Source organism: Coregonus lavaretus (assembly GCF_964263955.1).
Source record: "Coregonus lavaretus genome assembly, chromosome: 1".
Classification (NCBI taxonomy): domain Eukaryota; kingdom Metazoa; phylum Chordata; class Actinopteri; order Salmoniformes; family Salmonidae; genus Coregonus; species Coregonus lavaretus.
Window position 1 is genome coordinate 48,602,818 of NC_139988.1, and position 13,832 is coordinate 48,616,649.

Here is a 13,832-nt window from a genome sequence, read left to right on the forward strand (position 1 = left end):
AGGTGTATTGATTTAGGCCTAATAGTTAAAAAACAAAACATGACAGGTAACCTGAAAACCATTGTACAGATTTGGGAGGGAGATTTGCATAGGAGATGACTAATGAAAATGTGCCAGTGCATGAAAGCTAAGACCCTGATGATGTATACCTAGTGCTGCATCCTTGCAGCCCTAACCGTAGACTTTTAGGTCTGGATTTGGAGACATTCCTTGCCAGAACAGCGGTGCGAGCTGACGGGAGGGGCGGGACAGAGGGCTACCTAACAATCGGAAAGTAGCAGCCTGAGGTACTACCAGACTTCCTTGCTTTGGAGGTGTAGATCGGCCAAACTCGACTACAAGCTTTCAGTTGAATGGGTCAACCCTGCTGTGCATCCTTTAAATGTGCTTTTTAGCGCGCCATCCATAGCAAGTCCTATTTTCCAGTTACATCTAATGCTTCAGACTGGCAAGTAAACAAGTACAAACTGAATGTGTAACTGTTTAGGGGAGACTCAAGGAAAGATAAAACAGCGGGACATGATGACTGAGAAAGAATCGGCAACAGACAAGATAATAGCAGGTAATAAGCTTTTTCTAAATAACCCTCTCGTGATTCTTAAGGCTATCCTTCAGTGCCCTCTCTCTACCTATTATTTCAGCTTCAAAGCTACACAGTAGGTGCGCTCATATCCATGGCGGTGCGCATTAGAGCCTTTGAGATCTTGCCAGGAGACTCCTTTTCCGTTTTCACGTTTGATTTGGGTTATAGTCGTCCAGGTTATGTGATGGCGATGGTATAGAGGTATTCGCTCTTTTTAAATGTATTTCACTATACAAAGGTTTATAATGAAGCTGATAGTATAAAGCCTATTGGCTACAGTCGTGGCCATGTAGCTTCAAAAGGGCTCTGCCGCAACATGGAGGAAATATGAGAACCCACCATGACAAAAGCACATTTCATTATTAGAATCATTATTTTACTCTGAATAATATTTCCCCTGCAGCCCCAGGAAATCGGCACCAGTCGCGTTTACACGCCCCTTTTCTTTAGGCAGAAAAGGTATGCCCGTGCAGTAGAGTTTGGTCCTCCAGAACGGTGCAGAGTATGGTCACATGGTCAGACCCACCGGAGGCTTGACTCAATGCAGCAAAAGTATGCGTGCCCCACAATCATCCCAGGTATCGCAGCAATGTGGTTAAAACGTCGGATTAGAAGTAGGAATCGCTATATAATCTGACTTGATTAAAAGCAGCGATAGGAATGGTTGGTTCCTCTATTATGGAACAAAATTCGATTGTCTTCAATTTCAACCAGTGCTCTTATTTTCATGTTGTTTTACTTATTTTGACGTTTTCTTCTAGGTTTTCATGTTTAACATGTTATTTAGGACTAGGCCTATTTACTTTTATTTCCGTCACCCACAAGCTTCACAGACGTGTCATATCGGCTCCACAGCAGGACAGTAAATCATGTGACACCTCTCCTATGATGTAATATGTGGGTGTAGAAGAATCGTGTACAGTACAGTAGGCCCTACAGTGCATTCGTAAAGTATTCAGACCCCTTCCCTTTAGCCAAATGTTGTTACGTTACACCCTTATTCTAAAATTGATGAAATATTTTTTCCCCCTCATTGATCTACACAGAATACCCCATAAAGACAAAGTGAAAACAGGTTTTTGAAATATTTACATACGTATTCAGACCCATTGCTATGAGACTCGAAATTGAGCTCAGGTGCATCCTGTTTCCATTGATCATCCTTGAGTTGTTTCTACAACTTCATTGGAGGCCTCCTGTGGTAAATTCAATGGATTGGACATGATTTGGAAAGGCACACACCTGTCTATAAAAGGTCCCACAGTTGAGAGTGAATGTCAGAGCAAAAACCAAGCCATGAGGTCGAAGGAATTGTCCGTAGATGTCCGAGACAGGATTGTGTCGAGGCACAGATCTGGGGAAGGGTACCAAAACATTTCTGCAGCATTTGAAGGTCCCCAAGAACACAGTGGCCTCCATCATTCTTAAATGCTTATTTATTTCAAATTTTGTGCACAAATTTGTTTACATCCCTGTTAGTGAGCAATTTTCCTTTGCCAAGATCATCCATCAACCTGACAGGTGTGGCATATCAAGAAGCTGATTAAACAGCATGATCATTACACAGGTGCACGTTGTGCTGTCTCAAGTTTTGAGGGAGCGTGTAATTGGCACGCTGACTGCAGGAATGTCCACCAGAGCTGTTGCCAGAGAATTTAATGTTAATTTCTCTACCATAAGCCGCCTCCAATGTCGTTTTAGAGAATTTGGCAGTACGTCCAACTGTCCTCACAACCGCAGACTGTGTATGTGGCCGTTTCCCATGATTTAATGGCGCTCTGGTTGAATTTTATCTTTTAGATTTGAATAATTTATTTTAGATTTTTTAAGTTAACCACGTTACAATGATTTTGAGATACAAAGACGATATTATATATATATATATATATATATTTTTTTCCTTCAGGATTTTTGGAATTCTCCCGCGACCCCATTTTCATATCAGCAACCCCACATGGGGTCGCGACCCCTAATTTGGGAACTGCCTATATGTATTGTCTATTTTCAGTTGAACCCTGGGATGAATTTAAAACAATAGCTGTTTATGACTTTGCAAAGGCTATATAGGCCATAAATAATATAATTGATCATATACAGTTGAAGTCGGAAGTTTACACCTTAGCCAAATACATTTAAACTCAGTTTTTCACAATTCCAGACATTTAATCCTAGTAAAAATTCCCTGTCTTAGGTCAGTTAGGATCACCACTTTATTTTAAGAATGTGAAATGTCAGAATAATAGTAGAGAGAATGATTTATTTCAGATTTTATTTCTTTCATCACATTCCCAGTGGGTCAGAAGTTTACATACACTCAATTAGCATTTGGTAGCATTGCCTTTAAATTGTTTAACTTGGGTCAAACGTTTCGGGTAGCCTTCCACAAGCTTTCCACAATAAGTTGGGTGAATTTTGGCCCATTCCTCCTGACAGAGCTGGTGTAACAGAGTCAGGTTTGTAGGCCTCCTTGCTCGCACACGCTTTTTCAGTTCTGCCCACAAATTATCTATAGGACTGAGGTCAGGGCTTTGTGATGGCCACTCCAATACCTTGACTTTGTTGTTCTTAAGCCATTTTGCCACAACTTTGGAAGTATGCTTTGGGTCATTGTCCATTTGGAAGACCTATTTGCGACCAAGCTTTAACTTCTTGACTGATGTTGCAAGAGCAATGTGTCCTCCGAAACACGACCCGGCCACACTGCTTCTTGACACACTGCTCGCTTAACCAATGTGTTGGAGGAAACAGTGTACAACTGGCGACTAAAGTCAGCTTGCATGCACCCGGCCCGCCACAAGGAGTCGCTAGAGCGCAATGGGACGAGGACATCCCGGCCGCCCAAACCCTCCCCTAACCCGGGCGACGCTGTGCGCCGCCTCATGGGTCTCTCGGTCGCAGCACAGCCTAGGATCAAACCCAGGTCTGTAGTGACGCCTCAAGCACTGCGATGCAGTGCCTTAGACCGCTGCACCACTCGGGAGGCAACCAGGGATGATCTCTTGATAAGTCTGTGAATTGGACAATTTTTCTGTCTTTCTAAGCATTCAAAATGTACTGAGTTATTTTGGCGGCTGCGTGGTCCCATGGTGTTTATACTTGCGTACTATTGTTTGTACAGATGAACGTGGTACCTTCAGGCGTTTGGAAATTGCTCCCAAGGATGAACCAGACTTGTGGAGGTCTACCATTTTTCTTTTGATTTTCCCATGATGTCAAGCAAAGAGGCACTGAGTTTGAAGATAGGCCTTGAAATACATCCACAGGTACACCTCCAATTGACTCAAATTATGTCAATTAGCCTATCAGAAGCTTCTAAAGCCATGAAATCATTTTCTGGAATTTTCCAAGCTGTTTAAAGGCACAGCTAACTTAGTGTATGTAAACTTCTGACCCACTGGAATTGTGATACAGTGAATTATAAGTGAAATAATCTGTCTGTAAACAATTGTTGGAAAAAGGACTTGTGTCATGCACAAAGTAGAGGTCCTAACCGACTTGCCAAAACTATAGTTTGTTAAAAATACATTTATGGAGTGGTTGAAAAACAAGTTTTAATGACTCCAACCTAAGTGCATGTATACTTCCGACTTCAACTGTATGACTTTAGAGTATGGTTACATTTTATTTGCTCTGTTAAACCTGTTAAAGAAAGTTTTAGAGAAAGTGTTTTTCCACAATGTTATGAATTAACTATGTATTATTTTATGGTGTTCATTGTTGATCCAGACAATATATCAACACACATGCAAATATTTGATTGGGAATCAGTTCTTCAAAAGTTTTAAACAGACTATGCATTTTAGTGTACAAGGCACAACACTATTTGGGCAGTGCTGCCAATCCTAATCTCTCCTGCCAGGCACTCCTGACATTGTGAAATGTTGGGGGATGTGCACTAACTGCACTTCAGTGAGCTCAGCTGCACATTGGGATGAGGCAGACGCAGTGGGACATTGCCTGATCTGTCCCACCTAACCGCCAAAACACATGTAAATATTGGACTATAAATTGTGCCTACCCCTATTATACTTATGATAAAATGTTTATTATATTCTAATGAGCCATTTACTTGATGTATTCTTATCTTTTATTATTTCATATTGTTGTTGCATTGTCGAGAAGGAACCTGCAAGTAAGGATTTAATTGGACGTTGTATACCATGTGTATCCCTTAAATACGACTAATACAACTTTAAACTTTATCTGAGGAGGATGAGGGGGGAGAGTATGGGTGGCCCTGGCACCCACCAATCATATTTTGGAATGGGAAGTGGGGACAGCTACCTCAGCATCACTGATATAGAGGTCGCCAGCACAGTCACTGTGGAATCGATCAATATGTACATTTGAGCTTTGCAGCAGAACGTTTGCCTGGCAATCCAAACTCCTTGCTCCAGCCAAATGCTACGCCACACCCACAGACATTAGTTTGTATTCCGCAATGAGTCTGGATCTGAGTACCTCCCCGACGATTTCTAGAATGCAAACACATTCTAACTATTCTGACTGGTCCCAGAAACAGATTGGTTGGGCCACAGCCAGAACACACGTGGGTAAAGCGGCATTTTAAAAATACTTTGATACTCTGATTGGTTAGGGATGATCCCATCACTGATGACTTTGTTTTGTACAACACCCCTCATTTTGATGTCACCACAAATGACTGCAACGATGGCAGTCTCAGACTGAAGTATGTAGCTAATATAGAGCAGCGGAAGAATTCACTTTGAGTTGTCAGGCAAGCAGAACGGGACAATGGAGTCCCGATACTATTCAGGGTGTGGTCACAGTCAGAGGAGCAGCACATATAGTAATGTTGACTTTTTCAGATTATTGATATGCAGTGTTTGGCTAATATTAGGCACTGTAAAACGAGTGAATGTGACAAATTGACATCAATTGATATTGCACTCAGCTGGTTACCTGAGCTACAAGGACCATTTCTCATCATGAGAGCTGTGCTCAATTCCTCAAGTACCTATTAGTGTGCTGATACAAATCCCAGAGATGACAAATAGCATCTAAACCCTCTGATTGAGCTTGTAGACACACCCAAAACTGCAATGATCTGTTTCAAATGATCATTACTTCTAATTGCCAATGTCACTATCATAACTTGCTAAGCACATTTTCTGTTGTCCGCTTTTGCTCAAGTTATTTATTTTAAAGAGCAAAATCCAAAACAACTTTTTTGAATATTTTGGACTGGCTTTAGCCAAGTGGGAACACCCAGTGACCACACTAACAGAGAGCTTTGTGTTCCGTTAGGGATAGCCACACATGTTCTACACATTTATGGCAGCGAGAGAGAGAGAGAGCTCAGAGAGGGGTGGGGGAGTCATACTCAGACATTTATTTGGTTTGAATGCGATATAAATATGAGCTCAGATTCCAAAATGCACAGATTAATCTTGTGTTGCCTTTGTAGATAACATTGGTGACATCTTGATGCAACAAGGCGTTAAACTAAAAGGTGACAAATACAAAAGTAATCTCTCAAAAGCTAGTTCATTAAACAGTCAGTTACACATTCTTGCCTAATCAATGCTCTAAACATCTGAAAGCGCTTCAATCAGCCCCAGTGTTTTGCTGTGGGTGGATTCTCCAGATCGAGTGTACTATGATCTAGGAATTCAATCAGCTTCGCTGTGATAGCCAACTTTTAGCCCAGTTGTAAGCCCAGTTCCCCTCTGTTCTGCTGAGCTGCACAAAGTGGACCTCATTAGTGGGCTATTTTCTGTGTGCTCTGTCCAGCTATTCTACAGTATATCTAAGTACTTACGCACGCTCCCACACATGTGGCTCTAGCCAACCAATGTGTGAGGCCTCCTCATCAATTTCACTGAGTGGAGAGAACCGTTGTAGAGTATTTTTAAAGACTAGGGTCAGCGTTGCACATTCCATGCATTCAAGGAACCAATCTTGAGTGTCAATAAACAAAAGAGTGTAAATGTGATGAGGTCAGGTCAGACGACATTTCAGAGAAGACATTGAAATGCCTTGAGTTAAGGAGACCTTTTACCATAAGATAGCGTTGTATGAATCACTACAAGGTCATTCACGTCATAAATCAGCTGGGTGACTATTAGGTGAACAGCGACAAGCACTGAAAAGGACTATACAGTATAATACCTCAGTGTGGCTCAGCACATCATGAGCAGTCAAAAACAAATTGCACCACAGGTGTGCTGTTATGTCATTGCACTCACAAATTCTGTAAACGAAAGATGGCGCTGCAGTGGATAGTAGCTGTTTTACAGGCTCCTGACCAATTCTGCTATTTTGTGTGTTTTTTACGCTGATCTTAACTTTTTCTGTACATAATGTCTCTGCCATCATTTCCTATGACCTCGTACCCCTGCACATCGACTCGGTACTGGTACTTCCTGTATATAACCATGTTATTTTTACTCATTATTTTTATTCGTTATTCACTGTGTATTTATACCTCATCTTTATCTTTAACTCTGCATTGCTGGGAAGGGACCCGTAAGTAATAATTTCACTGTTAGTCTATACCTATTGTTTACGAAGCATGTGACAAATACGATTTGATTTGATTTAGTAACACCCAACATTTTAAGTTCCCATAGCAACCAACACATTATTGTCTTCTTGCGGAAGTAAGCGGGGCATTCTTAGAGCACAACACCAGTAGTGTTACAACTCAAGTGCAGCTGCATGCTACAGCAGGGATAAAGTTGTTATCATATTAAACATGTACAGCATTTGTACGAGACCCTTGGGCTCTAGTATACAATTGCCCTTTTTATTTACTTAAGTGTATTGAAGCAAATTGCCTCACTTGTAGCCATTGTTGGGTGTTGGTGGCTGGGCAAGGGGTTCAGGCCAGAGGAGGAGGTTAGGATGCAGTCAGAGGTGGTTTAAGGCCTCAGGCATTAGCGTCTCTGTTTGAGGTCAACCCAATGACTTGGAGTCCCTGAGACAGAGTGGGAGCGGGGCTGAATCTGATGGGCCAGGGCCAGACAGGAAGTTAACTTTCAGCGCCACAGAGGCCCTAAGGTCAAACAGATCCAATCGCTACTCCAAGACGAGACACACACCAGAGGGCCCACCACAACACAGGTGTATTCTCTCAATCAAAGATATCGTTCATGTCGTGACAATGGGTGACATGAATCACATTACAGGATCACATTGTTGTTATTGCGTAGAAGGAAATAAGTTGAATAGCTATTCTATATGTGAACTGTTTGGGTAACAGTTCACATTAGTTGGTTTAATACCAATATTGCTGTTATTACTATAGTAATAACATGGTTGCTACATTTTACACGAGTAATTGCTTAGACAATTGTAATAAGGAACATACTAGTGTATTTACAGTGTTACTACACAGGTATAAGAGCAACTTAATGCAAAGTGTCACCCATTGGGTAGGTGACAAATACCCTTGATAATCTCTAGTATATTATCACATAACATGTACTTTGAGAGAATCCACCCTCTCAGCAAGGGATGTTCCTCTTCATAAAAATGGAGGTTGAAAATAATTACAATTGGAAGGCAAATAATCTGGGAAGGGACAAGAAGGCCCATGATCATCATTATGTCATGACTAAGATATTGTCTTTGTTAACCCTCAAGAGGAGGCACCCATTCTGTTTTGGAGTAGGAGGCGCAGGGGGAGGGAGGCGCTTTTCACATGCCATTGGATTGTATATGTGAAAATAAGACCAAAACAGCTGTTAGACATCACCCAAGAGGCCCTTCATGAAAATACTGTAATCTCTGTCTGTATGTGTCTGTCTCTCTCCTCCATCAAACACAATGTACTCCACAGAAAGCTGTACTCTCTGTACTCTCACCACTGTACTCTTTGTACTCTCACCAGTTCAATGTTAGAAACCAAAGCCTACTGAAGCGCACGCCTATTTGATGTCCAATGAAGCCTAATTGGTTGCATATGTTTCAGTGGAATTACAAGAATGTAAACACTGAATGTGTTAGTGTTTCGTCACATCTCTCACTCCCATCCTAATGCTGTCAGATACAAGCTCTTCCACATACCACAGCAATGTCTACATCCCATAGCAATGTCTACTGTACATCCACCTTTCAAAGTGTTTGGTACTTGTGTTCCTTTGACAGATTTACGTAAGAACCTTTACTGAATGAATGTGTTGCTCTTAGCTACCTCAGTTCAAACAACAAAAAACAGCAAAAATTCAGGACAACCTAAATACTCACAAAAGTTGAATATATGGTGTGCTGTCTGATGTCTAGTTTAGATGGAATTACTTTAATAGGGTCGTTCCACCAATTCGGTACCTTTTGAGAAGTATAAGTGATTTCACCTAATTTTAACCTCCTCTGATAAAGAGCACATGTTCAACTTCATAAAAAACATGATTTCCCATCTCAAGAGGTGAAATATATTTTTTTTACTATAGTAAGTGCCTATTAAGTGCTAACTAAAATAACAGGGTTGATGATTTCATCTTATATCAGCCATAAATCATCTTGTGATAGGGGGAATGGATGCTTGTTGTGTTCAACAGGGAGTGGTAATTGAATGCAAGCTACACCCCACAAAAAATTAAATATTCTAGATTGTATATTTATGGGTTGACGTGTTATGCTCGACCCGTTCAGTTTTTCACCACAAAACACCAGAAAATGGCCAAAAAGAGTAGAACCAACTCACCTGATTTTACACAATGATTTGACTATTAGATGTTCCATTTTTCTTTTGAAATAAGTGTTGACTTTAAAATGAGGGACAGACGTAAATGACATTAAATAAATGATACTCTTCAGAAATGACTTTGTCAAAGCAACAAAATAACTAGTGCTTTACAATGATTGTGAAAACTTAACTTGGGTTAAGTGGGTTAATTCAAATGCTGAATTGTGGCACTTAGGAAGTCTGTATTCATATAAAAAAAAATATTGAATTGTCCATGTGGTCTATATTAACCTCTATGGGATCGGTGTCCCTTACACGGGACGGTTGTTGTTCAATATGCGATATGTGACTAGAATGGTGTTGTAAACAACAGCCAACATTATGGGACATAGATATGTCTTATATGGGCAGAAAGCTTAAATTCTTGTTAATCTAACTGTGGTGTCCAATTTACAGTAGCTATTGCAGCTAAAAAATACCATGCTATTAGGATAGTGCACAACAACAAAACACTTTTATCACGGCAACTGGTTTGGTACATTCACCTCTGAAGGTAAATAATGTACATACATTCAGTAATCTTGTTCTGATTTGTCATCCTGAGGGTCCCAGAGATAAAATGTAGTGTAGTTTTGTTTGAAAAATCTATTTTTATATTCAAATGTAGGAACTGGGTTCTACAGTTTGACCTCTGACTCCACACCCACCCCGCCCAGCCATCTAGATGTGTGAAGGTTAGTGTCTTTTCTGTAGGGAAGCTAATGAGCCATCATTTATGACATTCCTGGGAGTGTGCAAACTTACATTTTGTATTACCATAGCATTTTTGTATATTCTGTATAGTTATGTACTTCAAAACCAATTCGGCACATTTGGGAAAACTCCTGGCAGACTTGATACAAAATATTGTGTGGCGATGTAATTTTTCACTGGATAAATCTGAAACCTTCCACACACACTGCTGCCATCTGGTGGACAACATCTAAATTACATATATATTCCTACATCACTGTCTGGCCTTTCTCTTGCATTTCAAAGATGATGCAACAAACATTTTCACAAACTTTAAAGTGTTTCCTTTCAAACAATATCAAGCATATGCATATCCTTGCCATTTTAGACAAAAATTGAAAAAAAGGGTCAGATCCTTATTAAAGGGCACTTCATTCAATATAACAGGTTTTTTTAATGGAAAATTGGTGCACAATTAATACTTATATATCAAAGGGACACAAAAGGCACTCTTTTCGTGGAACGACCCAATAAACACTTGGGCAGATTCTCAGCCGATTAAACTCAAAGCACCATCGCAATGTGTAACCCATGTGTTTAGTTTAACACTGAAATGGACGATAGCACGAAAGCACTGATAACAAGGGTCATGATAACATATAGTTTGATATCTTGGTCATGCGCTTCAATATGATTGCCAAATGGATGTTGTTGTTAGAGGATGCTTTTGAACGTGCAGTGTTAACATGCCTGCAATATGTACACAATGAGCAGCTATTTTGATCTGTTATGTATCAAATGGAATTGTCTTATTATCAGACACTGTCTTATTATTTCGCCGTGGCTTTGTTGTTATCAGGGTCTCCAACGTAGACGGAGGAAGGAAGGCCATTGTTCTTTGGAGATGTTTTATCAATTTCCTCAGTATGACCTAAACACTCTGCCCTTGTAGGAAACCAGGCTCACTCCTTTCTTTCAAATGCCTCTTACTATTGTTCCATATCCTTGTTGTAGTAGTAAGACCACACACTAAGGACCTTTACACTATTCTCATGTTTGATCTCAGTTATCTATCGAATGTGTGCTGTTGAAGCTTGGCTTACATGTAATTTTTAAGTGCTACATGTACTCACAAAATTGGGAATAGTGGACTAAAAAGAGAACCGAGGGAGGCTATAGGGCAGGGGTACTCAAATGCTATTTGAGAATGTCCGCTCACTCAAATTTCCTAGGTGGCAAGGGTCCGGATGGATATTCTAATTTATCGACGTAGTAACACCCCCCACCTCACAACCCATGCAACCCCAAACTGTTCGAGATGGGGATTTGGAGATGGGGATTTAACTCCAGACCGATCTAGAACAAGGTCTTCTCTCTCTAAAAGGCATGGAGCCGCTAGCTGGACATGTTTATTTTACTATACAACAGTTAAGCAGATGTCCCAACCTCCCCGTCTCCTCCGCTGTGTTTGTAGGATACCTGAGAGGGCATTCATGGGTACTTTCTCAGAGAAAACATGTGGTTTCTGTGTTGTACCTTGACCATTGGAAACATGCAATACAACACAATGGTTGGAAGCCCCTCCAATTTCTCACCAGTTATATTAGCTAGTTTTTCACTCCTCTCATACCATAGAGTTTATATTACTTGACATATAGGCCTACACCATTTTTTCTGCAGATAATATAGGGGAAAAGTTGAGCCATGCATACAGTGCATTCGGAAAGTATATAAACCCCTTGACTTTTTCCACATTTTGTTACGTTACAGCCTTATTCTAAAATGGATTAAATAATTTTTTCCCCTCATCAATCTACACATAATACCCCATAATGACAAAGCAAACACATCTTGTTTCTCATGGTCTGAGAGTCCTTTAGGTGCCTTTTGGCAAACTCCAAGTGGACTGTCATGTGCCTTTTACTGAGGAGTGGCTTCTGTCTGGCCACTCTACCATAAAGGCCTGATTGGTGGAGTGCTGCAGAGATGGTTGTCCTTCTGGAAGGTTCTCCCATCTCCATAGAGGAACTCTGGATCTCTATCAGAGTGACCATCGGGTTCTTGGTCACCTCCCTGACCAAGGCCCTTCTCCCCCGATTGTTCCATTTGGCCGGGTGGCCAGCTCTAGGAAGAGTCTTGGTGGTTCAGAAATTCTTCCATTTAAGAATGATGGAGGCCACTGTGTTCTTGGGGACCTTCAATAATGCAGAAATGTTTTGGTACCCTTCCCCAGATCTGTGCCTCGACACAATCCTGTCTCGGAGCTCTACGGACAATTCATTTGACCTCAGGGTTTGGTTTTTGCTCTGACATGCACTGTCAACTGTGGGACCTTATATAGACAGGTGTGTGCCTTTCCAAATCATGTCCAATCAATTGAATTTACCACAGGTGGACTCCAATCAAGTTGTAGAAACATCTCAAGGATGATCAATGGAAACAGGATGCACCTGAGCTCAATTTCGAGTCTCATAGCAAAGGGTCTGAATACTTATTTTTAATACATTTTCAAAAATGTCTAAAAACCAGTTTTCTCGTTGTCATTATGGGCTATTGTGTGTAATCCATTTTAGAATAAGGCTGTAACGTAACAAAATGTGGAACAAGTCTAGGGGTCTGAATAATTTCCGAATGCACTGTATCTACTGCACCATAGCAGGTGAGGATATGCTGATCAAGTTAAACCTAGTTGTGTTCTATGGCAATCAGTTTACCCTTCACTCAGTGGATCAGAGGTTTATTTCTGTCTTATCTGCAGATTCTCCACTGCTGGGATACCGTTTCACCTTCAGCTGCAGTAGACGCAGATCTAAAGATTGGTCCAAGGCAGTTTTATATCAAATCAAATCAAATCAAATGTTATTTGCCACATGCGCCGAATACAACAGGTGTAGACATTACAGAGAAATGCTTACTTACAAGCCCTTAACCAACAAGAATAAAAGCAAATAACTAAATAGCAGCAGTAAAATAACAGTAGGGAGGCTATATACAGGGGGGTGCCGGTGCAGAGTCAATGTGCGGGGGCACCGGCTAGTCGAGGTAATTGAAGTAATATGTACATGTGGGTAGAGTTGAAGTGACTATGCATAAATAATAAACAGAGTAGCAGCAGCGTAAAAGAGGGGGATGGGGTGGGGGTGGGGTGGGGGGGGGGGATTATTAGGAAATGGAAGACATACAAGACCACTGATAATCTCCCTCGATCTGGGGCTCCAATTATTAGGAAATGGAAGACATACAAGACCACTGATAATCTCCCTCGATCTGGGGCTCCACGCAAGATCTCACCCCGTGGGGTCAAAATGATCACAAGAATGGTGAGCAAAAATCCCAGAACCACACGGGGGGACCTAGTGAATGACCTGCAGAGAGCTGGGACCAAAGTAACAAAGCCTACCATCAGTAACACACTACGCCGCCAGGGACTCAAATCCTGCAGTGCCAGACGTGTCCCCCTGCTTAAGCCAGTACATGTCCAGGCCCGTCTGAAGTTTGCTAGAGTGCATTTGGATGATCCAGAAGAGGATTGGGAGAATGTCATATGGTCAGATTAAACCAAAATAGAACTTTTTGGTAAAAACTCAACTCTACGTGTTTGGAGGACAAAGAATGCTGAGTTGCATTCAAAGAACACCATACCTACTGTGAAGCATGGGGGTGGAAACATCATGCTTTGGGGCTGTTTTTCTGCAAAGGGACCAGGACGACTGATCCGTGTAAAGGAAAGAATGAATGGGGCCATGTATCGTGAGATTTTGAGTGAAAACCTCCTTCCATCAGCAAGGGCATTGAAGATGAAACGTGGCTGGGTCTTTCAGCATGACAATGATCCCAAACACACCGCCCGGGCAACGAAGGAGTGGC

The 13,832-nt window shown here is 41.3% G+C and overlaps 1 protein-coding gene across 1 annotated transcript in view; it reads left to right on the top strand.

Moving 5' to 3' along the window:
- Positions 1 to 300: 300 nt before the first annotated feature.
- LOC311134532 (heat shock 70 kDa protein 12A-like) overlaps positions 301 to 13,832 on the top strand; it is a 62,024-nt gene continuing 48,492 nt past the window's right edge. Inside the window, exon 1 of the mRNA XM_084168233.1 lies at positions 301 to 562. Within this exon, the coding sequence (XP_084024359.1) occupies positions 472 to 562 (91 nt within the window). The 5' untranslated portion in view covers positions 301 to 471. The remainder of the gene's footprint in view (positions 563 to 13,832) is intronic.